General features: G+C 52.2%; 2 protein-coding genes across 2 annotated transcripts in view; both read right to left on the reverse strand.

Annotated features, from left to right (window-relative positions):
* Positions 1-23,692, reverse strand: part of LOC144761751 (uncharacterized) — a 1,311,126-nt gene that overhangs the window by 185,766 nt on the left and 1,101,668 nt on the right. The window lies entirely within an intron of this gene.
* Positions 1-23,692, reverse strand: part of LOC144761391 (uncharacterized) — a 201,722-nt gene that overhangs the window by 176,921 nt on the left and 1,109 nt on the right. Inside the window, exon 2 of the mRNA XM_078646791.1 lies at positions 19,606-19,658. Coding sequence (XP_078502917.1) covers positions 19,606-19,658 — 53 coding nt within the window. The remainder of the gene's footprint in view (positions 1-19,605; positions 19,659-23,692) is intronic.

Raw genomic sequence — 23,692 nt, forward strand, 5'->3', positions numbered from 1 at the left:
CCATCGGGGGACGGGGCGGAGGTCCGTCAGTTCAGATCGGGACCCAGAGGAGTGGCGCACAGTGCAGAGGGAAGAGAATTTAGATTTAGGTGATTTGCTCCGCTCATGTAGGGAGCGGGCTGGGCTGAGCAGGCTGGAGCCCGCGGAGGCGGCCTATGGCAAGAACGCATGGGACTAACAGGGCTGGAGTCCGAGGTGGACGGCCCGTCACAGTTGGATTACATGTAGGGAGTGGGCAGGGCTGAGCAGGCTGGAGCCCGCGGAGAGCGGCCTATGGCAAGAACGCATGAGGCTAACAAGGCTGGAGTCCAAGGTGGACGGCCCGTCACATTTGGATTACGATGAGGAGAGTGTGGAGAAAGGAGAAATATTGTAGCAGAGGCGGGGGCAGGGTCAGGATGGGGGGATCGGAGTAATGCTGTTCCTAGTTTCTTGCAGGGTGCCCGAAAGGGACCCCAGGTGGAGAGAGTGAAGGACCCCCTGCTCAACTGGTTAGGCGGCGGGATCCAGTGCGGATTGGGAGGAAGAGGGGGTGCATTTGAATAAAGGAATGTACGTGCGGGACACGGGGGGAGTCCAGGCATGAACGTGGCCACGGGCGGAAAGGCGGATGGGGGATACCCAAGGAGGGCAAGGAGGGTAAGGAAGGTAAGGAGAGTCATGAGGTTCCGGTGCACAAGCTGCCGTATATGGGCATTACGAAGCCCTTGGCACACGTGTCGTTGGGCACCAGGGAGAAGATATGGAAAGGGGAGTATGTGGATATCTTAAAGCGCCTGCATCTTGAGCTGACGGCAAAGGAGGAGTCTAAGGAGGAGGAGCTGGAGTTGGCTAAGCGGCCAAGGGTGCCCCTTAACATTGAAGTTTGGTGGGAGGGTTTCTTGATTTTTGCCAGTGTGTACTGCGAAAAGTACCCGGTGCTCTTTAAATACATTGACGTGATCCGGCGGGTGCAGGTCACGTACGAGGTTACGCGTGGACACACTATGACGAAGAGTTTAGAGCGCGCTTGGCCTGGGACCCGGAGGCAAAATGGGGGGAAATCGATTCAGATCTATACCAGCAGACCATGGGGGCAAAGTCTGGCAAAACGATATACACGGCCAGCGGTTTACCGCGCCCCTTTCAAACCCGCCCCACCTGCGGTGGGTTGGGGCAGGGAGGGAATACCATCGTGCCAGAGTGGGAGCGTGTTGGGACTACAACAAGGGCCCTTGTGCAAGACAATATTGAAGGTTCCGGCGCAAATGCTCCAAATATGCAGGGCGGCACCCGGTGGTGCCAAGCTGGGGGACGGGAGGGGGCAGTCAGGGTCAGCAGTCCGCAGCATCGGGGCAACAGTCGGGGGCAGGGGAGGTAGGGGAGGACAGGGGTCTCTAGGGAAAGGATCATACGCCAGTTAAACAGGACCGGCAGGAAACCTTCTTGGCGTCTTATCCACGGACCGAAGACGGCAGGACTGCTCCGGCAGGGGTTTCGGGAGGGTTTCCACCTGTGGTACGAGGGTCCGAGAGCTGCCTGATGGGCCGAAAATCTAAAATCTGCCAGCACACACGGGGCAGTGGTATGGGATAAACTGGGAAAGGAAGTCCGGGAAGGGCGTATGGCGGGGCCTTTTGTAGTGACCCCTATGCGGGACCTGATTATCTCCCCTACCGGAGTGGTGCCGAAGAAGAAGCCCGGACAGTATCGGCTGATTCAGCATCTGTCATGGCCGGATGGGGCGTCAGTCAATGATTACATAGCGGCTGATCTGTCATCGGTTTCTCACTCCTCCGTGCAGGGCGCATGGCGGCTGTTTGCGATGGTGCGGACAGGCGCCCTCATGGCAAAATGCAACATCATGTCAGCTTTTCGGCTGCTCCTGGTACACCCGGAGGATTTTCAACTATTGTGGATTCAGTTTGAGGGGTCCATCTTCGTGGACAAAGCTTTGCCCATGGGGTGTTCCATCTCTTGCACTTTGAGCGGTTCAGCGCCTTCTTGCAGTGGGTTTTTTCGTGGTACACAGGCAAAGAGACGGTGACGCACTAGCTGGATGACTTTTTCTTGGTGGGACTGCCCAGTTCGACGGACTGCCAGCTGCTGCTGGACAGTTTTACAGAGCTCATGGGCTACCTGGGTGTGCCCCTGGCGCCAGAGAAGACACAAGGTCCCAGCACGGTGCTGTCATTTCTGGGTATAGAACTAGACTCGGTAGCCATGGAGGCCCGTTTGCTGGGAGATAAGAAGGTGTACATGCTGCTGTTGATCGACACCATGTTGGCCAAGCAGAAGGTGACGGTACGGGAGGTGCAGGTTCTCATAGGGCACTTGAACTTTGCGTGCCGGGTAAACCTTTTGCAGACGTCTGGGTGTGTCCCGTCCGGTTTGACACTTCCGCACCATCATCTGCGCCTGTTGGCGGGTACGAAGGAAGACATGCACATGTGGCGGGCATTCTTGGAATGATTTAATGGTATTCCCATGGCCCCCCTGGAGCAGTGGGAATGGGACGAGACCATCTCCTCGGACGCGGCGGGGGGTGGGTGGTTTTGGACTGTATTGGCAGGGGAAGTGGTGCGCTGAGGTTTGGCCCCCACAGTGGCGGAACCTGGGAAGGAGCCTTGCATTTTTTGAACTGTTTCCCCTGGTGGTGGAGGTGACTGTGTGGGCAGGGGAGCTAGCATACAAAAAGGTGATTTTCAAGGTGAATTACATGTCAGTGGTACCTGTCGTGAAGAAGCAGTTGGCCAGGGACCCGCAGGTGCTCAAGTTGTCGAGGGTATGTGTGCTGCAATGTTTTGAACATGGCATTTTGTTTCAAGCCCGGCATGTGCCGGGGTGGACAATGACATTGGAGATGCTTTTTCTCGTTCACAGTTGCAGAGGTTTCATGGGCTAGCCACGGAGGCGGACAAATGCAAGACGCCTGTGCCGACAGGGATGTGGTGAGTAGGAGAGAAAGGGTTGTTCAATTGATAAGAGGGTCAGTGGCTGTTTCAACGTGAAGGGCGTACGATTAGGCTTGGCGGGACTTTTTGGACAGTGGGGCGACACAGCACGACAGTCATGGGGTGAGGGGTGAGCAGGTGGTGCACTTCATTTTGGCAATGATGTACAAAGGAATGTCCAAGGTGATGATCGCGGGCAAGCTGTCGGCCATAGCATTCATGGGAAAATTGTGGTGGGTCTATGCGCCGTTGGCGGGAGAACTGGGTGCACGTTTATTGGAAGGATGGGCACGGGAATGAGGCGCCAATGCCTCGCAGCGCCACCCCATATCAGTGGGGATTCTTGTCCGCTAGATAAGGCTCATGCCGGAGATTTGCCGCAACAGAGAGGAAGCTATTCTGTTTTCCACGCTAATGTTGTGGATGTATTTCAGGGCTTTTCGGGTTTCAGAGCTCCTGGGGACTAGAGGGAAGCAGGGGAAATGGTGGGGGGATGTGGAGTTGCGGACCAGGGAAGTGGCGGTTATTTTGCAGCGCTCGAAGACTGATCAACGGGGAGTGGGGAAGTGGGTTGTCATGGAACCCGTGGCGGATCAGGCGGTGTGCCCTGGGGTGTGGGGTGAGATCCTGGCGTCCAGGGCGAGTTATGAGGCGGGTGAGGTTTTTCGAAGGGCCGAGCGTAGCTCGGTGTCAGCGGCGCAACTACTTTGGGTTCTGCGGCACGCCCTTTGTGCTATGGGTGAGAACCCCAGACTGTATGGGACGCACACCTTTCGTATAGGCGCGACAAAAGACGTGGCGAAGTAGGGGTGGGGGAGGGAGGATTTGATGTGACTGGGGCACTGGAAATCAGACTGTTATAAGACATACATCAGGATGCAGGGTTTCGGGGAGGAGGAGGCTTGATTTGTTGTCGCTTGTCTCACATATGTGTCTTTTCAGGTACGGTGGCGGGATCGACCGTAGCAGAATTGCCCATCCTCAACTTAGGACACTCTTTTGTGAAACGAGCGGAGCGATATGAATGGGACAAGACCAGGAAATTGAATCTAGAATTGGATCCTAGGCTTTTTCGTTGTTATTGGCAAGGGAAGGGGGGGATGAGTTAATTCCAGCGCTGAGTAAGATAGTTATGGGGGGAGTTTGCCCGGATGTTCTGGTTATTCATTTAGGGGAAAATAATTTGGTTCAATGCAAAGGCTTGGCGTGGCTGAAACAAATGAAGCGGGATTTGCTGGACATTCAGCGGCAATGGTCTGGTTGTCATGTGATATGGTCTGAGTTTATACAGAGGAGATGTTGAAGTGGGGTTGAATGGCCGGCGGCCATAGATAGGGCGCAGAAGAAGATTAATGGGGTCATGAGAGTTTTTTCCGACAAAGAAGGGTTTGGAAGAATGGAACATCCGGAGCTGCGCTATACGGGAGTGTATTTCTTCAGGGAAGATGGGGTGCATCTGCCCTGCTATGGCATGGAATTGTCTATAGTGCAGTTGCAGGAGGCTTTGGACAGGGCGATAGGGGTGTGCAGATACCCAAAGCGTCAGGAGTCCTAGTGGGGGGGGGGGGGGGGTTGGAAAGCCGCCGCGGTCAACTTTCCGAGTGGCGTTTTTCCTAGGTCAGTTGTGGCATAATGATGCATAGTTACAGTCATGAAAGAACATAAGAAGTTTACCTAGTAAGGTAGTTGTAGAAAGGTTAGGAAATTGCAAGTTGTGCTTATAATTGTTGCAGGGGGGAAAATGTTTAGGGGAGGGGGTGGGGGGTAAAGTAGGAAGACAATATTTAGTGAGGTTTTGTTTTGTACGGCACAGGCCAAGGAAACTTGTATGTAAGGTTCACCTGTTTCCAATAAAGCAGCCTTTTTCACACCAACAAGCTACTCTGTGGTGCTGCGCCCCTTTTTGGCCCAATAGGACTTTTGGGAGGGCGGCTGATCAGCGGGAGGCCTGTCCCCTTCCCCCCGGGGGGTTTTGGGCCGGGGGTAGCCAGAGCCCATTGGGTTGGTTGGGCTCAATTGGGCTGGCGTTGGGCTTGTTGGGCTTGGGGCTGGGCTAGTTTTGGGCTAGGCAGCCAGAGCCCATTGGGCTGGTCGGGCTCCATTGGGCTTGTGTTGGGCTTGTTGGGCTTGGGTTGGGCTAGTTTTGGGCTTGGTGTTTTTTCTAACTGGTCATCTTGTGTCACAACCCATCATTTTGGTGTTTGTGACACAACAGCCGGTCAGGGAGGACACTGGGCAGTTTAGCTTTGTCCCGTCCTCCCTCCCTAGGGAACGAGCTTCCGGCTTGTTTTTGCAGGGTTTGTTGTTGGACAGCTCATTACTTTTTCAGCTAGGTAGTTTTCTTGGGAGCAGGTGCATCGGGGGGGGATTTTGTATTGGGGTTGTCGCTGGAACAGGTGCTGGTGTGGTGCGCTATGTTTCTTTGGGGCGTTTTTCGTACGTCACTTGTGGTATAATGATGTATAGGTACAGTTATGAAAGAACATAAGAAGTTTACCTAGTTGGGTAGTTGTAGAAAGGTTAGGAAATTGTAAGTGTGTTTATAATTGTTGCAGGGGGGAACATGTTTAGGGGAGGGGGTGGGGGTAAAGTAGGAAGACAATATTTAGTGAGGCTTTGTTTTGTACGGCACAGGCCAAGGGAACTTGTATGTAAGGTGCACCTGTTTCCAATACATCAGCCTTTTCACTCCAACAAGCTAGTCTGTGGTCTGTGCTGCCCACCATTTTGCCCAAACAGCATTATTGGAGACAGTGGTGCATGTGAGAAGTATAATGGCTACATAACGTAGGCAATATATGACCCCATGAAGCATGCAGCAGTGTTACCTATCAGCATCCTGGGCCAGGTAGAACATGTGGTTTTTAAGCCCCCTAAGTTGTAAGCTCCGATGAGTGTATGTCTCCTAAATGTCAATCCAATGTAATGTAATGTTACGTTATTTAATATATTTTACTTAGCAAATGGGCACTTCACAAATATGTTAACATTTTAAATGCCATGTCATGTTTTTTCAGGGTTGTCATGTAACAGAATCCTACATGCTGGGAATCAAAGCAAATTCAACACTGTAGAACCACCATGTCTTAAGTTGTTGCAGAAACCTTTGATGAGAGAAAGTTGTTCTAGAAATCTTTTCCAAGTGATGTGAGACAGAATCAGAAAGCAGGGACACCCAACATTTCCTCTTGAATGCAGAAGAGGAGGCAGAACCAAGGCTGAAAACGCATATAGTCAAGCAGCATTTGCCTTGAGAAACTGTAGGGACAACCCAAACACAGATTTAGCTTTAAGAACAACATATACAAGTTTAACAAACATTGGCAAAGCCAAGAGGTCTGATCACCATTCTCAGTTATAACCAGACCTATAGAGTTAGACTGGTGGCCTTTCACCTGTACAGTGACATAAAGAAATGGGAATGAAATGCATGTACTGTAATATAGTTCAAACATAGTTAACAACTTTGAAAATTTGTATTGAGAGCACAGTAGTTTTAGGATTTGTCTCATCTTAAAAATACATCAAGATTCCCTGAGTTTATTAATCAACACCATAGTTTTTGCCTGATCTCTTATCAAGCAAGAGCCGACTCTACTCTGCAGTAGAGATAGAACTCTGCAACTCCTAGATATCCCACAGTATTCCAGAGAGCCTTGTGCTGAAAAATCAAGCAAGTAACCATCAGAAGTACATGAATACCCTCAGGATATTTTTGTGAATCATAACAAAGGTTTTTATGAGACCATAATGATTACCTTTGTCACTTATAAACTGTAGCTGCACACTAAGGGCCAGATGTAGGTAATTCCTATTTACCTACTCTTAAATACCGAATTTTACCGATTCGGTATTTAAGAGTAGGTAAATAGGAAGGAGGCAGATGTAGGTAATTTCAATTTTGAAATTACCGAATCTGTAAGATTCGGTATTTACCGATTCGGTAAATACCGAATCGTTATTGCCCATTGATTCCTATGGGTCTTGAAGCCCATAGGAATCAATGGGAAATACAGAATCGGTATTTACCGATTCGGTAAATACCGAATCCTGCAAGGGTGCAGGGGGTGTCACTTTGACACCCTCTAGCACCCCAATTCCAGGCTTGTGTGCCATGTGGCACATATACATGCCCTAAGGGCATGTCTGTGTGTCACATGGCACAGGTGTGCATGCACAGATGTGCATGCACACCTGAATTCGGTATTTTACCACACAATAGGATTGTGTGGTAAAATACTGAATTCTGAAGGCCTGTAGCACTGTAAACAGTGCTACCTACATCTGGGATTTACCAAATCGGTAAAATTACCGATTCGGTATTTTACAGAATCGGTAAATTTACCGATACTGTAAATTGACAACATCTGTAAAATAATGCCCCTACATCTCAATCACCAAATACCGGTCGGTAACGGCCGAATTCGGCCGTTACCGACCGGTATTTGGGCTCCTACATCTGGCCCTAAAATGGCTAAATACCACAAAACTAATTGGTGATAACTCAGTGTACTAGAGTAATTGGGCCAAGGTACGACATTGTTCCAATGAAATAATGCACCTCTACACACAATGCCAGGAGAAATATTTTATCAAGAAAGCTGTGCCAGGAGAGATGAGTGACCACCAGGGACACAGAATACCAAAGAGGGCTTTCCTGCGTGTTGCGTGGGAAAGTAAACCTATTTTTCAGTAAGACACTTAGGAGCATATGTACAAGCCCTATAGCCACCAGAGCTTCACTTTTTTGGACCCTACAGTGGCCTAGCTCCATTTTCCATATTTATAAGGTGGCTTAATGCCACCCTGTAAATATGCCCCTTTGCACCACAGTCATCTGCCGACAAACAATTCAAAGAGAACAAGAGACTCGGGGCACATTTACAACAGAATGGAGAAGCATTACATTAAGCAAACATTGCTAACCCCACGCTTCTCCATTCTGAAAACACAGGGATGCGCCGTATTCACAAGAATGAGGTGCACCCCTGCGTTTCCCCTAGTGCTGGCGCTGAGTTCAGCTGTGTTGGAAAGGCGACCCCTGGGGAGACAGAAGGTGTCTGACTGTCCGCCCCGAGGCCCACCTCTCTGTATGGAATAGGCCGAGCGCCGTAGGGAGGCCTCCTTGGCGAGGCTCCTCTCCTACAATCGTACCAGCAGAGCAATCACACTACTTACAGATAGACACCACACAGGAAGGATGTTCACAAGAATCTTTATATAAGTACTCAAAGCAAGTTCTTGGCAGGATAGCGGCAAGGATCGAGGGATCTGTAATGTCTTGCTTTCGGGGAAAAAGGGGGTAGCGGGACAGTCTTGGCACCCACTGGTGCGTGGATAGTTCACGGGTTCAGGCCGCGACAGCGTCAGCAGGGCCTCGGAGATAGTTCAGCTTGGACAGGCCGCGACAGCGTCAGCAGGGCCTCGAAGATAGTTCAGCTTGGTCAGGCCGCGACAGCGTCAGCAGGGCCTCGAAGGTGGTTCAGCTTGGTCAGGCCGCGACAGCGTCAGCAGGGCCTCAAAGGTAGTTCAGCTTGGACAGGCCGCGACAGCGTCAGCAGGGCCTCAAAGGTAGTTCAGCGTGGTCAGGCCGCGACAGCGTCAGCAGGGCCTCAAAGGTAGTTCAGCTTGGACAGGCCGCGACAGCGTCAGCAGGGCCCCGAAGGTGGTTAAACTTGGTCAGGCCGCGACAGCGTCAGCAGTGCCTCAAAGGTAGTTCCAGGTGCAAGAGTTCGGATCAGGATCAGCCGCGACGAGGTCAGCAGGGCTTCGACTCCAGATACAACTGCCGTCCTGATCCAGGGCTGGCCCAGATATAGGGCTGGAGTCCTTTGATGTCCGGACCCTCGCTCCTGGGGGTCAGAGGGGCCGGGATGAAGGTGTCCAGACACCCAGCAGGGGGGTGGAGCCAGCGCCCAGGGAGGCTGGAGGGCGATCGATACCAGGCATCCGGGGACGGCTGGAGGGCCATCGAAACTTCCCGCCTCTCGGATCTGTCAAGTGGCCACTCGACCACCTGGGAGGATCTTGGTGCCCCGATGTCGGGGCTTCGCTGGGGCCGGGGCCAGGGTGGCGGCTGCCACGTGCTCGGGACGTGATGGGTCCAAGATGGAGTCGGGCCAGAGATGGGGCCAGGCATGGTTGCTGGACCGGCGGCGTTGGCGAGCAGGGCCCGCCGGCGGCCAGGAAGAGGGAGAGCCGTAGGTTGCCAGGGGGCGGCCCTCCTTGCGGGTTCGGGAATGTTCGTGTCAGGGGGGTCGACAGCAGATCGACGGCGGCCCGATGTCGTCCGGGGCCCGCCATGTGGGAGGGGTAGGCCCACGCCACGAGGCCGTGTCCAACACACGTCCCCTCCAGCTGAAGGCGGGGAGAGTCACCCATCGTCCTGGGGACTCTCTTCGTCGAGGCGGAAGAATCGGGACAGGCCATCAGCGTTGGCGTGGTCGTTGCCAGTGCGATGCTCCACAGTGAAGTCCATCCCTTGGAGGGAGATGGACCATCGCAGCAGCTTCGGGTTTTCGCCACGCATATGCATCAGCCACCGTAGGGGCCGGTGGTCTGTCTGCACCCGGAAGTGGGTGCCGAAGAGGTATGGCCTGAGTTTCTTAAGAGCCCACACGACGGCGAAGGCCTCTCTCTCGATGGTGCTCCATCGTTGTTCTCTGGCCAGCAGCCGCCGGCTGATGAAGGCGACTGGATGGTCAATTCCCTCGGGGTCCATCTGAGATAGGACCGCCCCGATGCCGTGTTCCGAGGCGTCGGTCTGGACCACAAACTCTCGGCTGTAGTCGGGGGCCTGGAGCACAGGGGCGGTACACATGGCTGTTTTCAAGGTCTCGAAGGCCACCTGACACGCGGGTGTCCACTGCACTTTCTGTGGCCGGTTCTTCGAGGTCAGTTCCGTGAGGGGCCCCACAATGCTCCCATAGTTCTTGATAAAACGCCGATAGTACCCCGTGAGCCCCAGGAAGGCTCGGACGGCGGTCTGGTTGGCCGGGGGTTCCCAGGCTAGGATGGCGTCGATCTTGGGTTGGAGGGGAGCCACTTGGCCGCTCCCCACTTGGTGTCCCAGATAGGTCACGGACCCTTGGCCTATCTGGCATTTGCTGGCCTTCACAGTTAGTCCGGCCCGGCGGAGGGCGGTCAGGACTTCCCAAAGGTGTTTCAGGTGCTCAGCCCAGTGGAGGCTGTAGACCGCAATGTCGTCTAGGTAGGCGGCACTGAATTCTTCTAGCCCCGCCAGTACTTTGTTTACTAGTCTCTGGAAGGTGGCCGGGGCGTTTTTCATGCCGAAGGGCATTACCTTGAACTGGAAGTGGCCGTCGGGTGTGGAGAAGGCTGAGCGCTCCTGGGCGCTAGGGGTGAGGCCGATCTGCCAATACCCGGCGGTGAGGTCGAAGGTACTGAGGTACTTGGCGGCCCCCAGGCGGTCGATCAGTTCATCGGCCCGGGGGATGGGATGTGCATCGGTTCTCGTAACAGCATTCAGCCCCCGGTAGTTGAAGCAAAACCGGAGTTCTGGCGGGGTGCCAGGGGCGGCGGCCTTGGGGACCAGGACCACTGGGCTGGCCCAGGGACTGTCGGAGGGTTCGACTACCCCCAGGGACAGCATCTTGGTGACTTCCTTCTGGATGCAGGCCCGAACTCGGTCGGGGACCCGGTAGGCCCGGTGTCGTACTGGCTGACTGTCCCCGGTGTCGACATCGTGGACACACCATTGGGTAACCCCGGGGGTGAGGGAGAACAGATCTGTGAATTGTCCCAACAGTTCCTGACAGTCTCGACGCTGCGCGGGGGTCAGGTCGGGAGAGAGAGAGATCCCTTCGACGGAGCCGTCCTTCTCCGTGCACTTTAGGAGGTCGGGCAAGGGCTCGGAGTCGTCTTCGGTCCCATCGTCGGTAGCGAGTAGCAGGCTCAGTTCTGTGCGGGCAAAATGAGGTTTGAGCCGGTTGGCGTGCAGAACCCGGAGGGGGTTCCGGGGAGACTCCATATCCACGAGGTAAGTGACGGGGCTCTTGCGCTCGATCACCTTGAAGGGCCCGACCATTTGTCCTGGAGGGCACAGGGTTCGACCGGGGACATGACCCAGACCCGCTGGCCCGGCTCGAACTCGATGGAGGAGGAGTGCTGGTCGTACCAGCGTTTCATGTCCTCCTGACTGGCCTCCAGGTTGGCCTCTGCAAGGGCCCGGAACTTCCGAGTCTGGTTTCGAAGGGTCAGGAGGTATCGGTAGACATCCGGGGGTGCGCCTTGGACGGTAGTTTCCCAGCCCTCTTTGACCAGGCTGAGCGGACCTCGGACAGGGTGTCCGTACAAGAGTTCAAAGGGGCTGAACCCCAGGGACTTTTGTGGTACCTCCCGATAGGCAAACAGGAGGCAGGGCAGCAGGACGTCCCATCTGCGTCGTAGTGGCTCCTCTAGGCCCTGTATCATCCCCTTGAGTGTCCGGTTGAACCGCTCCACAAGTCCATTCCCTTGGGGATGATACGGGGTGGTGAACTTGTATGTGACCCCGCACTGTTGCCACAGGGACCGCATATATTTAGATATGAAGTTCGTGCCTCGTTCGCTCACGACCTCCCGGGGGAATCCTACTCGGGAGAAGATCCCCATCAAGGCTCGCCCCACCACGGGAGCGGTGATGGTTCTGAGGGGGATGGCCTCAGGATAGCGGGTGGCGTGGTCCACTAGGACAAGTATGAAGCGATGCCCTTGCGAGGTTTGAGGGTCCAGGGGCCCCACAATGTCTATTCCCACTCGCTCGAAGGGGGTGGTCACTACTGGAAAAGGTTGGAGCGGGGCCTTCACCTTCCCCCCGCTCTTTCCGCTGGCTTGGCATGTCGGGCAGGTGCGGCAGTGGTTATGTACATCAGTGCGCATTTTGGGCCAGTAGAAATGGGTCACCAGGCGGCTGTAAGTTTTGTCCTGCCCCAGGTGCCCTGCGAGGGGCACATCGTGCGCCAGGTTCAAAAGGAAGTCTCTGAATCGGAGGGGAACCACTAGCACTCGGCTGGCCCCCAGCTCTGCAATTTTCTGTTCACTATATAGGAGGTCGTGGTCCCAGTAGACCCAGTGGGACCCTGAGGTGTCCCCGGTAGCTTGGGCAGCGGCTTGTTGGCGGGTCCCCTCGAGGGAAGGGCAGGTCTTCTGCTCCTGCCGAAACTGTTCTCGGGTGGGACCACCCTCTTGGCGCCATTGGGCGAGTTCGGGGATGTCGCTGAGCTCGTGGTGGTTTTCGGGCTCCGTGGGCCTGGTCTCGGAGTCGCATTCTTCATGGATGGCCGAGGGTGGTGGCTCGGGCCACTCTGGCTCTTCGGTCGGGGCGGCCTCGGTCGCTGCCGGTGCTCGGGCCGCCATAGATCGGGTCGTCGCACAGACCCACTCTGGTAGTCCCATCATTCCTAGGTGCTCCCTCCGCTCGACTTGAGCCCAGGGAGAGCTCTCGAGGTCGTTCCCAAGGAGGCAGTCCACGGGGGCGTCGTCCCGGACGGTCACCTTGAGGGTGCCCGACACTCCCCCCCATTCGAAGGGAATTCGGGCCATCTGGCATAGAGTTTCGGAGTTGTCGGCGGCCCTCACGGGGCAGCGTACGTTCGGGATGATCTGTTCGGGGGTCACCAAGTGGCAGCGGACGGCGGTCACACTGGCTCCCGTGTCTCGGAGGGCTTCGGTCCGTCGTCCATTGATGTGGACCCACTGACGGTATTTTCGAGTGTTGCTTGGTAGCGGGGCCTGGGGGACCATGTCTCTATTGCCCAGGCAGGCTAGGGCCATGGCGGCCGGTTCATACTCGATTTGTTCTTCCTCGTAGACCTCTACGTCTTCTTCTCCCTCTCCTCCCAGAGCTGCAGCAGCGAACTGACGGGTCGGAGGCCCAGTGGTGCCGGGACGCTGGTTCATGGGGCAGAGGGGGTCACTGGCATAGTGACCGGTCCGCTGGCATCTGTGGCAAGTAATGTTCGGGTGGGGCCCCGGCCGTGCTGGGGGGTCCCTCCTCAGGGACGGCAAAGTGTTACTCGGGGGGGACCCGGGAGGGGGCCCCCGGCCCGAGGCTGGCGGGAAACTTCGGCTCTGGTTCTGTCCTCCTCCGCCTCCCCGCTGGCGGGGGTGCCCCCGGCCGCCCAGACCGGTTTCTCCTATCGGTGTTCGGGGGACCCGGGTGCTCACCCATCGATCTGCCTCGACGGCGAGTTTCCGGGGCTCGGTTAGCTTGCTGTCGAGTAGATGCTGTCGGAGCTCGACAAAGCAGTTGTTGGAGAGGTGCTCCCAAACGATGAGGTTGAACAGCTGCTCGTAGGTGGACACTTTGCTGCCCTTTATCCATCCTTCCAGGGCCCTGCTATAAAAGTTCACGTACTCGACCCACGTGGTACCGGGGATTTTCTTGCAGTCTCTGAATCTCTGCCGGTACATCTCGGGGGTGAGGCCATACCGGACAAGCAGGGCGTTCTTCATGTGGTCATAGGAGGACATTACGTCGTCAGCCAGCTCCAGCAGGGTGTCTCTTCCTTCGCTGACGAATCTCCCCCATAAGCCGGCACCCCAGTCTGATCGCGGAATGCGGTGCGCGGTCATGGCAACTTCGTACGCCTTGAACCATTGCTGGATATCGTCATTCTTGTAGTACTCCTTGACGATATCCTTCGGGATGTGGACCTTTGGGTCGGCAGGTGGTGAGGGGTTCCGGGCTACCGTGGCGCCAGTTCCTTCGAGGTTGGCTTTGATTTCGAGCTCTTTGAGGCCACGCTCGTGTTCGTATGCGAGTTTTTTTTCTTCCAATTCTCTTTGCCGCCGCCTCTCTTCCAGGTCTCCCTCCAATCGCCGTTTTTCAAGGGCCATTTTTTTTCCTGCTAATTGGAGTTCTCCGTCCAGCCGAAGTCGGGCGAGCTCTAGTTCATGGAGCCGACTCCTCTCTCGCTCCCGGGCATCTTCGTGGGAGAGGCCCGGGTCCCTGTTGGCGGTTCTTTCCTCTATGGGGGCTATGACGGTACTCACGGGTACTTCTCGGACAATGTCATCGTTCGGTTGGGGTGGGGTCTCTCTGGTCACCACCCAGGTTTGCAGCGCTTCTTTGAAATCGTCCTTTGTACTTAGTCCAGTGGTAGCGATACCCAAGTCTTTGCAAAATTGTTTAAGTTCTTTATGGGTATACTCCTCTAACAGGTCTTTCTGGAATTCTGCGGTCGTTCCGGCTTCCTTAGTAGTCATCGTGGCTGTGGGTCTCTGTCAGTAGTGACGTGTTACCCGCTGTACGATTTGCGTGGGCTCGGATCCCGTCGCTTGCCACCAATGTTGGAAAGGCGACCCCTGGGGAGACAGAAGGTGTCTGACTGTCCGCCCCGAGGCCCACCTCTCTGTATGGAATAGGCCGAGCGCCGTAGGGAGGCCTCCTTGGCGAGGCTCCTCTCCTACAATCGTACCAGCAGAGCAATCACACTACTTACAGATAGACACCACACAGGAAGGATGTTCACAAGAATCTTTATAGAAGTACTCAAAGCAAGTTCTTGGCAGGATAGCGGCAAGGATCGAGGGATCCGTAATGTCTTGCTTTCGGGGAAAAAGGGGGTAGCGGGACAGTCTTGGCACCCACTGGTGCGTGGATAGTTCACGGGTTCAGGCCGCGACAGCGTCGGCAGGGCCTCGGAGATAGTTCAGCTTGGACAGGCCGCGACAGCGTCAGCAGGGCCTCGAAGATAGTTCAGCTTGGTCAGGCCGCGACAGCGTCAGCAGGGCCTCGAAGGTGGTTCAGCTTGGTCAGGCCGCGACAGCGTCAGCAGGGCCTCAAAGGTAGTTCAGCTTGGACAGGCCGCGACAGCGTCAGCAGGGCCTCAAAGGTAGTTCAGCTTGGTCAGGCCGCGACAGCGTCAGCAGGGCCTCAAAGGTAGTTCAGCTTGGACAGGCCGCGACAGCGTCAGCAGGGCCCCGAAGGTGGTTCAACTTGGTCAGGCCGCGACAGCGTCAGCAGGGCCTCAAAGGTAGTTCCAGGTGCAAGAGTTCGGATCAGGATCAGCCGCGACGAGGTCAGCAGGGCTTCGACTCCAGATACAACTGCCGTCCTGATCCAGGGCTGGCCCAGATATAGGGCTGGAGTCCTTTGATGTCCGGACCCTCGCGCCTGGGGGTCAGAGGGGCCGGGATGAAGGTGTCCAGACACCCAGCAGGGGGGTGGAGCCAGCGCCCAGGGAGGCTGGAGGGCGATCGATACCAGGCATCCGGGGACGGCTGGAGGGCCATCGAAACTTCCCGCCTCTCGGATCTGTCAAGTGGCCACTCGACCACCTGGGAGGATCTTGGTGCCCCGATGTCGGGGCTTCGCCGGGGCCGGGGCCAGGGTGGCGGCTGCCACGTGCTCGGGACGTGATGGGTCCAAGATGGAGTCGGGCCAGAGATGGGGCCAGGCATGGTTGCTGGACCGGCGGCGTTGGCGAGCAGGGCCCGCCGGCGGCCAGGAAGAGGGAGAGCCGTAGGTTGCCAGGGGGCGGCCCTCCTTGCGGGTTCGGGAATGATCGTGTCAGGGGGGTCGACAGCAGATCGACGGCGGCCCGATGTCGTCCGGGGCTCGCCATGTGGGAGGGGTAGGCCCACGCCACGAGGCCGTGTCCAACAAGCTGCCTAGCACCAATGCAGGCACCCTTGTACCAAAGTTCAAGGGGTTTCTGCGTTGGGGGAAAAGATTGTTTATGATGATTGTTAATGATTGTTATTGTGCAGGAAGGGAGACCTTCCTGCAGATAAACAATCATTCTTGACGTTTTGAAACTTCTATGTGTGCTGCTTAATGCAGCGCACATAGAAGTTGCAAAAAGTAATTTTTTTCAATGATTGTGCAGGAACGGTCACCTTCCTGCACAGACACAATCAATGGCATTTTGCTGTTTCTACGTGTGCTGCACAAGGCAGAACATATGAAAACAGCAAAGACGAGGAGAAATAAACCATTTCTCCACATTGTGCAAGGGTAAGACCAGGTTTTCCCTGATCTTAATTTTGGAGCTGCCTCCTATTTACGCCACCCTTGTAAATAGGGGGCAACATCAAAATCAATGGGTGTTGCGGTGGAAAGCCCACCACAACACCCATTGCCCTCCCCTTTCACGCTGAGTACAGCATGAAAGGGTGTCTTATTTGCAAGGCAGCGTTAAGCCACGTAAGGTGGCTTAACGCTGCCTTGTAAATAAGGAAAAGCCCCTATCGCCATCACAACCAGTGACGTTGTGGTGGCGGTGGAGGCTTGTAAATATGCCCCTCGGTATTTCAACACACATTGCTTTTTGACACTGCCCCAAATTTACAAGGCTGAGGCAGCACCAAAAACGAACGCCAAGGAATTCCTGGTCTTAGAATTGCGATACGAGTAGAAATTATTCATTTCATTCATAGCTCCTTGATATTTGCTCTTTCAATGGCCAAATTTAAACTGTGGAAACGACTTCTGCAGCACATATAGAAAGAGCAAATCACCATTATTGATTGTTTATGTGCAGGAAGGTGTCCCTTCCTGTACATATTCAATCATCCCTGCAGTGCAGGCACCCTTGCAACATGGCAGCAGGGTGCCTGCGCTGGTGCTAGGCAGCTTTTTTTTGCGCTAGCGGAAACACAGGGGTGTGCCCTATTCTTGTGAATACGGCACATCCCTGTGTTTAAAAAATGTTGGAGCGCGGCGTTGCCAAATTTGCCATAACACCGCTCATTTTTTTAAATATGCCCCAGTGAAAATAAAGGGGCATCTCAAGTTAATATTATTGTCACTAATACCTGCACTTGTTAGTTTTTTGTACTCCATGCAATATAACATTTCACCAGCTAGATTGCTCCCAATACACCTTTAAGCAATTCATGTTTTAGCCTCGTTTGGAGTATTTTGTTGCTTCCTCATTTCACATTACTCAGCTACATGTTTATTGTAGTTGCATCAGTAACACAAAGTATCACTGTGTACTCATCTGATATTGGAACAATTGATACAGAGAGACTATTAGCAACAGAGTATTTGTTCATTCTTTTTGATTCTTTTGTCACTTGTGGGCTAGGCAGGGTGCAAAAAAACAGGGCCAATAAAGGGTCATATTACCAACAACTAGCGATATTTATCGCTAAATGGGCTTAGCGACATTTTTTCTATCGTCGTGCTTCACCTGATTTTATCACAGAGATAACTTGCTATTAGCAACGTTTATCTCAAATGCAATAAAATTTCAGGCCTTAGCGGCGAAATGCGTGAATATTGCTGGTAATCCAGCGATATTCACGCATTATCACTAATGAGGATTAAGCCATAATATCCAACTCCTATTGGATATAATGGCTAAGAACTGGTCTGAGCAGGCGATAGTTTTTGGAGATATTCGCGCTTAGCATGAATATTTCCATCGCTACGCCTGCCTTGCTAATATGTGATAGCGACGTTAGCGACTGCTTTCAGTCGCTAACAGGTTGGGTATGCCCACTTTGCATGTCATTAGCAGTAAATATCGCTGACATGCAAAGCAGGCCCCAAACCGCTCGCTATCGCCTACAAGCTGTCGCTTACTGCTGTTAGCGAAAGCTTGTTAATAGGGCAATAGAATTATCGCCGATTAGTGGCCAAAAACAGCCGCTAAAGCGGCGATAATTACATATCGCCTGCCTTGGTAATATGCCCCAAAGTGCGGTTGGCATGATCTTGCTGTGAATTTCGCTATTTTAATGTTTGTACATGAAAATAGCTGTTATAAAAATGCAAAGGAGAACCGTGCGCCTGTTTATATGCATTTTGCACTGTGTACCATGTATATCAATAACTCAGCATTTCTCACAGCATAATTCATAGTTAGCAGTGAGCAGAGGTTACACCTTTCAGTTTCTGAGCTGTGCTGTCCGAAAAGTGTACAGAGACTTGGAAGAATACATAGGCAAATGGCCAAGTTGAAACATTGGCAATGCATGAAAAAGGTGCTTGGTTCTGCACTGAAACATCACAGTCATGTAAGGAAGGGCCTTAGGTTCCCTCAGGCAGCCCCTCCTGGAAAGAGGGCTCTCAAAAGCAATATAATAAAATCAGAATAGAAGAGCGAAACTCTGAACAGAAAACGACTGTGCAAAGCAAATTACACTATACCCCTCAATCAACCACTCACAAGATCTAGCGCAGCTGTATGCACTCCATAATGATGGCAGCAGTAAAAGACCAAAACAAAATAATTTATTTAAACACTCTCCAAAACAATTTCTAACAGCAGGAAATATACACAACCACAAAAAGCATTGGACTGATACCAAAACATGACAAACATTTCATCAGGCCCATACTTAAAGGAAGCTCTCCAACACAGACAGAGTGCTGTCCCAGAATCCCTCTTTATTTGCCATATGGTGTGTTGACATTGCTACTCCTTTCTGCTTTTATCCATGTATCAGTTGGTATCCCAAACACAAAGAAACCTGCCTTGTAATACCTGCATGGTCAAGAGAGTACTCATAGAAGCATTTCACAATCACGCTCTAGAGCTTTTTCCATAACATTAATACACCATAGAAACTCTACCAAACTATTCAGTTTGTCTCTCTACATAATCCTTGTGCTAACCGGGAAATTTGGAGACAATCATCTCAACGTATGCGTTACAACGCATGCGTTTAAATCGCATGCCCTCACAATGCACGTGACGTTACGACGCGTGTGTTCACTACGCATGCCATTACATCGCATGCGCTTTGACATCGCATGCTTTTAGAGCGCAAGGGATGTAATGGACAGGTCGTGCGCCGGGACACAGACAACGGGGAGACAATGCTGGAACCACAACGAGAGACAGGTAAGGAGGACGATGCTGGACTCCTAGTGTTTTAGGGTTTAGGGTAGTTGAGGGGGAGTGTAGTGGGGGTAGTGTTTTAGGCTTTAGGGATTAGGGTTTAGGTCTTAGGGTTGAGGACGTAGTATATGGTCGTGTTTTAGGCTTTAGGCTTTAGAACTTAGGGTTGAGGAAGTAGTATATGGTAGTGTTTCAGACTTTAGGGTTTAGGGATTAGGACTTAGGGTTAATGGTAGTGCAGGGGTCTGTTTTTGGCTTTAGGCGTTAGCGCTTAGGGTTAATAGTAGTATAGGGTACTGTTTTGGGATTTTGGGGTTAGGGCTTAGGGTTAATAGTGTAGGGTACAGTTTTGGGCTTTCGGGGTTAGGGCTTAGGGTTAATAGTAGTGTAGGGTACTGTTTTTGGCTTTCGGGGTTAGGGCTTAGGGCTGAGGTCGTAGTGTAGGGTCGTTTTATAGGCTTTAGTGTTTAGGGCTAAGGGTTGAGGGTAGTGTCAGGGGTCGTAGTGTGCTTGGTAGGTTGCTATATCAGTGTCTCGGGGGCCGTTTGGGCGAATTTTGCGATGTGATTGAATGAGTGGTATTTGTGTGCGTTGGGAAGGTATTTTGCATGCATGTGAAGGGAAAATGCGGTGTAATGGTTTGCGTGGTGAATGCATGTGATGTAATGGTGCATGCGATGTAAAAAATGCGATGTAATAGCATGTGTTGTTTTGGTTTGCGTTGTATGAACATATATCCTGGGAAATTAGCACTCTAAATAAAACAAATTAGGCATTTTAGATCCTGCTAAGCACGTTGTAAACTGTTGCCCCTTCCTCTAAATGTTAACCCGTGGCACAGGCTCCCTGGTGAGACACAGCCTTATACTACTTACCTCAATACCAGACGCTTGAGCTCCTGCATCCAATAGTTTACTTTGAGTTGTCTCTAGAGATAGGCAAAAAATATTTAAAATGAGCAATTACTTTAATTACCAGGTGGTAGTCTCTTGATCTATCAGACTGTTTTATTGAATTATTGTCTTTGGTTTCAGATCATTGCCAATTATAGGGTTTAATGTAAAACAATCTACGAACAACGAATGGAAATGATTCTCACCTGTTCACAATAACTCTAATATTCATCCATAGTCTATACAAATATTATAAAGAGAGTGCCCAAACCTTTGAGGCGGGTAATCTCAGGAACCACAGCACCAATCACAACACTCAATATAGCATTGGAAAGGGCAGTTGCAGCAGAAGGACATAGGCTTTACAGATGCCCACCATATACATTTGAAAGTTAAAAGAACCTTACCAGCAAAGTAGTCCCTTGTGGGCGTGGGCGGGGTGCGGCATGACGAGAAAAAAAAGCGTTCCTTAAACGTGTGCGTTGTGCTGGGGGCGTGTGCTGGGGGCGTGAACAAGGCCAATGGGCGCAGCAATTGCGAGCAGGAAGGGGTGTGGCCAATGGGCACGACAACCGCCAACAATCGCGCGGCACATCCCCAAAAAAAAGGCGTGCCTTGACGGCGTGTGGAAAACAAACGTGTGCGTTGGGCCGGGGGCGTGGCCAAGGCCAATGGGTGTGGCAAACGCACGGGAGCAAGGGGCATGGCCAATGGGCGCAGCAATTGCTGGGGCTTAGGCGGGGGCAGACGCGACTGATCGTGCCTGCGGGGACAATAGCTGCACAGTATCCTGCGCGCTGTCATCCAGTCAACTCTCTGCATAAAGGACCGTGCCTGCGGGGACACTAACTGCAGCGTCTCCTGCGCGCTGTCACACACTCATAAACGACTTGACTTCAGGCGCACAACATCAACCAGGGCTGGAGCCGGGCTCAGGCGGCGGATGACGCGACTAAGCGCGCCTGCTGGGACACTAAGCTTTTAACTGACTGCACTTTCCCACACGCGCAGCGTCTCCAGCGCGCGCTGTCGCCCACTCAACTCTCTGCATCAACGACTTTACACCACAAGCACAACATCAAACAAAACTGGAGTCGGGCCTCAAGCGGGGGATGACGCGATTCAGCGTGCCTGCAGGGACACAAAATTTACAACTGAATACACTTTCACACACGCTTACCTACGGAAGTGTAGTACATACACACTAGAGACATCTGCTAATACTTCTTACTCCGAGGTACACTCAGTATCTGCACACACATGCCTGACTATTGTGACACTTCATGCTTAAAATGTTCTCTACCGCGAGATTTTAAAATAAATTTCCCTTGCCTATTACACACATTCTATTTCATACCCGGACAACGTCTGGACGGGCTGCTAGTAATATTATTAAGAGAGAGCCCAAACCTTTGAGGCGGGTAATCTCAGTAACCACAGCACCAATCACAACACCCAATACAGCGTTGGAAAGGGCAGTTGCAGCAGAAGGACATAGACTATGCAGACGGCCACCATATATATATATATTTTTTTCAGAGTTTTATATAGCGCGAACTTGACCCGAACTGAATCAGGTATCAGAGCGCTTTACATAGCACCAGTTACGTTACATGAGGACACACATTCATTTTTGTTAGGCACGGGGAGATTAAGTGATTTGCCCAGAATCACAGGATGTTTGGTGTCGTTACCAAGACTCGAACCCAGATCCCCAGGTCCGAGGTCGAGCGCCTTAGCCGTTAGGCCAACTCCTCTATACATTTAAAAGGTAAAAGAACCGTGCAAGCAAAGTAGTGCCTTGTGGGCGTGTCTGCGTTGTGCTGTGGGCGTGGGCAGGGGGCGCGACTAACGCTGGGGGCTTGTGTTACGGCCATCACATCGTGGGCTGTGGGCGTGTGCTGGGGGCATGACAAATGCTGGGGGCGTGACAAACGCTGGGGGCGTGTGTCCGCCTTTCATGCCATGTGAATCGTACATACAAGCACCAATTACGTTGCTGCGCAGCATCAAGGGGCACGGTGGGGGCGTGAGAAACGCTGGGGGCATTTGTCCGGCCTTCATGCCATGTGAACGCAATTGCGCCGCATCAAGTGGCACGCTGGGGGCATGAGAAACGCTGGGGGCTTGTGCTACATTCCGCCCTTCATGCCATGTGGGTCGTACATTAATCAGAAGATCGTCTGGTGTTGCCGTGTGCTGGGGGCGTGACAAACGTGCTCACCTGGAGGCCTGGTGAGTAACGTTACTGCAGCCTCTCCTGCGCGCTGTTACTGAACTCTCTCATTCAACGAAATTACACGCGCCTGCTACCATCAACCAGGGCTCTAGCCGGGCTCAGGCGGCGGATCAGTACACTAATTACACGCGGCTGATAACATCAAACAGGCCTGCATTTGGGCCTCAAGTGGGGGAACACGCGAATGAGCATGTCTGCGGGGACAATTACTGCAGCCTCTCCTACTCGCTGTCACTCAACTCTCTCATTAAACGGATTTACCCGCGGCTGATAACTCTCTCATTCAACGACATTACACGCGCCTGCTAACATCAACCAGGGCTGTAGCCAGGCTCAGGTGGCGGATCACTACACCAATTACACGCACCTGCTAACATCAACCAGGGCTGCTGCTGGGCCTTCTCCGTCCCTATTCTAACGAAACAAAAAATGTTGTCTAGCGCGAGATTTTAAAATAAATTGCCCTTGCTAAATACACACATTACACACATTCTATTTCATACCCGGACAACGTCGGGACGGGCGGCTAGTACTATATAAATTTCTTCTGTGTTTACTATAAGACACAATGACTCGTGGGACCTGGAATAGCAGTGCAACAAGATGAGTGTCATAAAGATGTGACATGCATCCAGAGAAGTGTCTTCTCCCTATTGCACCCTAGTCCACTTAAAGAGATCACAGTGGAATTCACAGTCAGAATATTATAAAGAGCATACTTGCTGGCCAAATAAACCTAGAGGTAGAGATCAGTAGCATGATAAGAAACACTCAAACAGAAAAGAGAAGGGCCAGAATGCTCACCAACAGGGGTTGGAAACACAAGGGCACCGAGTGCTGTTCATGCCAAGAGGCTGCATCGGTACTCAGTTTGTAAACCAGAAGCCATCCTTTCAGGAACATCATACCAGCGAGGGCATATCCATACATAGCAAGATATCTTTTAGTTCTCAAAGTCGAGAACCTAAGGTACATTCTAGAGACAACCTCCCACTAGGACAATTGGACCTAGACCTACAGAAATGTTTTAGCAACTGTTGGAACTGAAAAACATCCTGTTAGTCAGTTTTCTGGTATTCAAATCTAGATAATTTCCTGCCTGGTAGTCTATGCCTATTCTATGGTTCCAAAAGTTTCAAAAACTTTGGACGCTCAATCGGGAAAAAATAGTTCAATGATGATGAAGCCCTGGGGTATTAAATCATATTAACATAACATAACCTAAGCCTATTGCTTTATGTTTACAAATATTTTGCCAAGATGCAAACCATGAATATTGAGGCCTGTAACCAAGATGCTCGTTTGCAGGGTAAAATCTAGGTTTAAACTGAGGTGTATGTAAATAGGAATCCAAATACTGGATCGACGAGGCAGGAAGTAGAGAATAAAGATTGTAAATTTAGGCTACCCAGATATATACCAGACTGCCAACATAGATCAGATTTTGGTCTCTAAATCCAGGCTGATAAACCAAAGCAGTCCAAAGCCTTCCCTTGTCATAAGTGTTTGAGAATATATTCTCCATCATAACATTTGACAAAGTACTACAAATAAAGATTTACTTGTTTGTATTGCACTGCATTTTGGAAATCACTTTCCTGTTTAGCATCAAAACTAGTTTTTTTTTGTTTAAATTTGCTTTATTGAATTCCAGTGCATCAAACATAGTACAATCTGACAAACATTGTCCCTGAGGGCAACCCTGCGAGCCAGTGCTGTATCACTCTCCTGCATCGCTGAGGAAGCTACGTGAGCTACCGGGTGATACTGTGTGTCCATGCAAGCAAGTAGCGGAAAGCCCTCAGTCAGTAGTGTGTCCAGATGCCCCAT

This window comes from Lissotriton helveticus, chromosome 6 (genome assembly GCF_964261635.1).
Source record: "Lissotriton helveticus chromosome 6, aLisHel1.1, whole genome shotgun sequence".
Taxonomy (NCBI): Eukaryota; Metazoa; Chordata; class Amphibia; order Caudata; family Salamandridae; genus Lissotriton; species Lissotriton helveticus.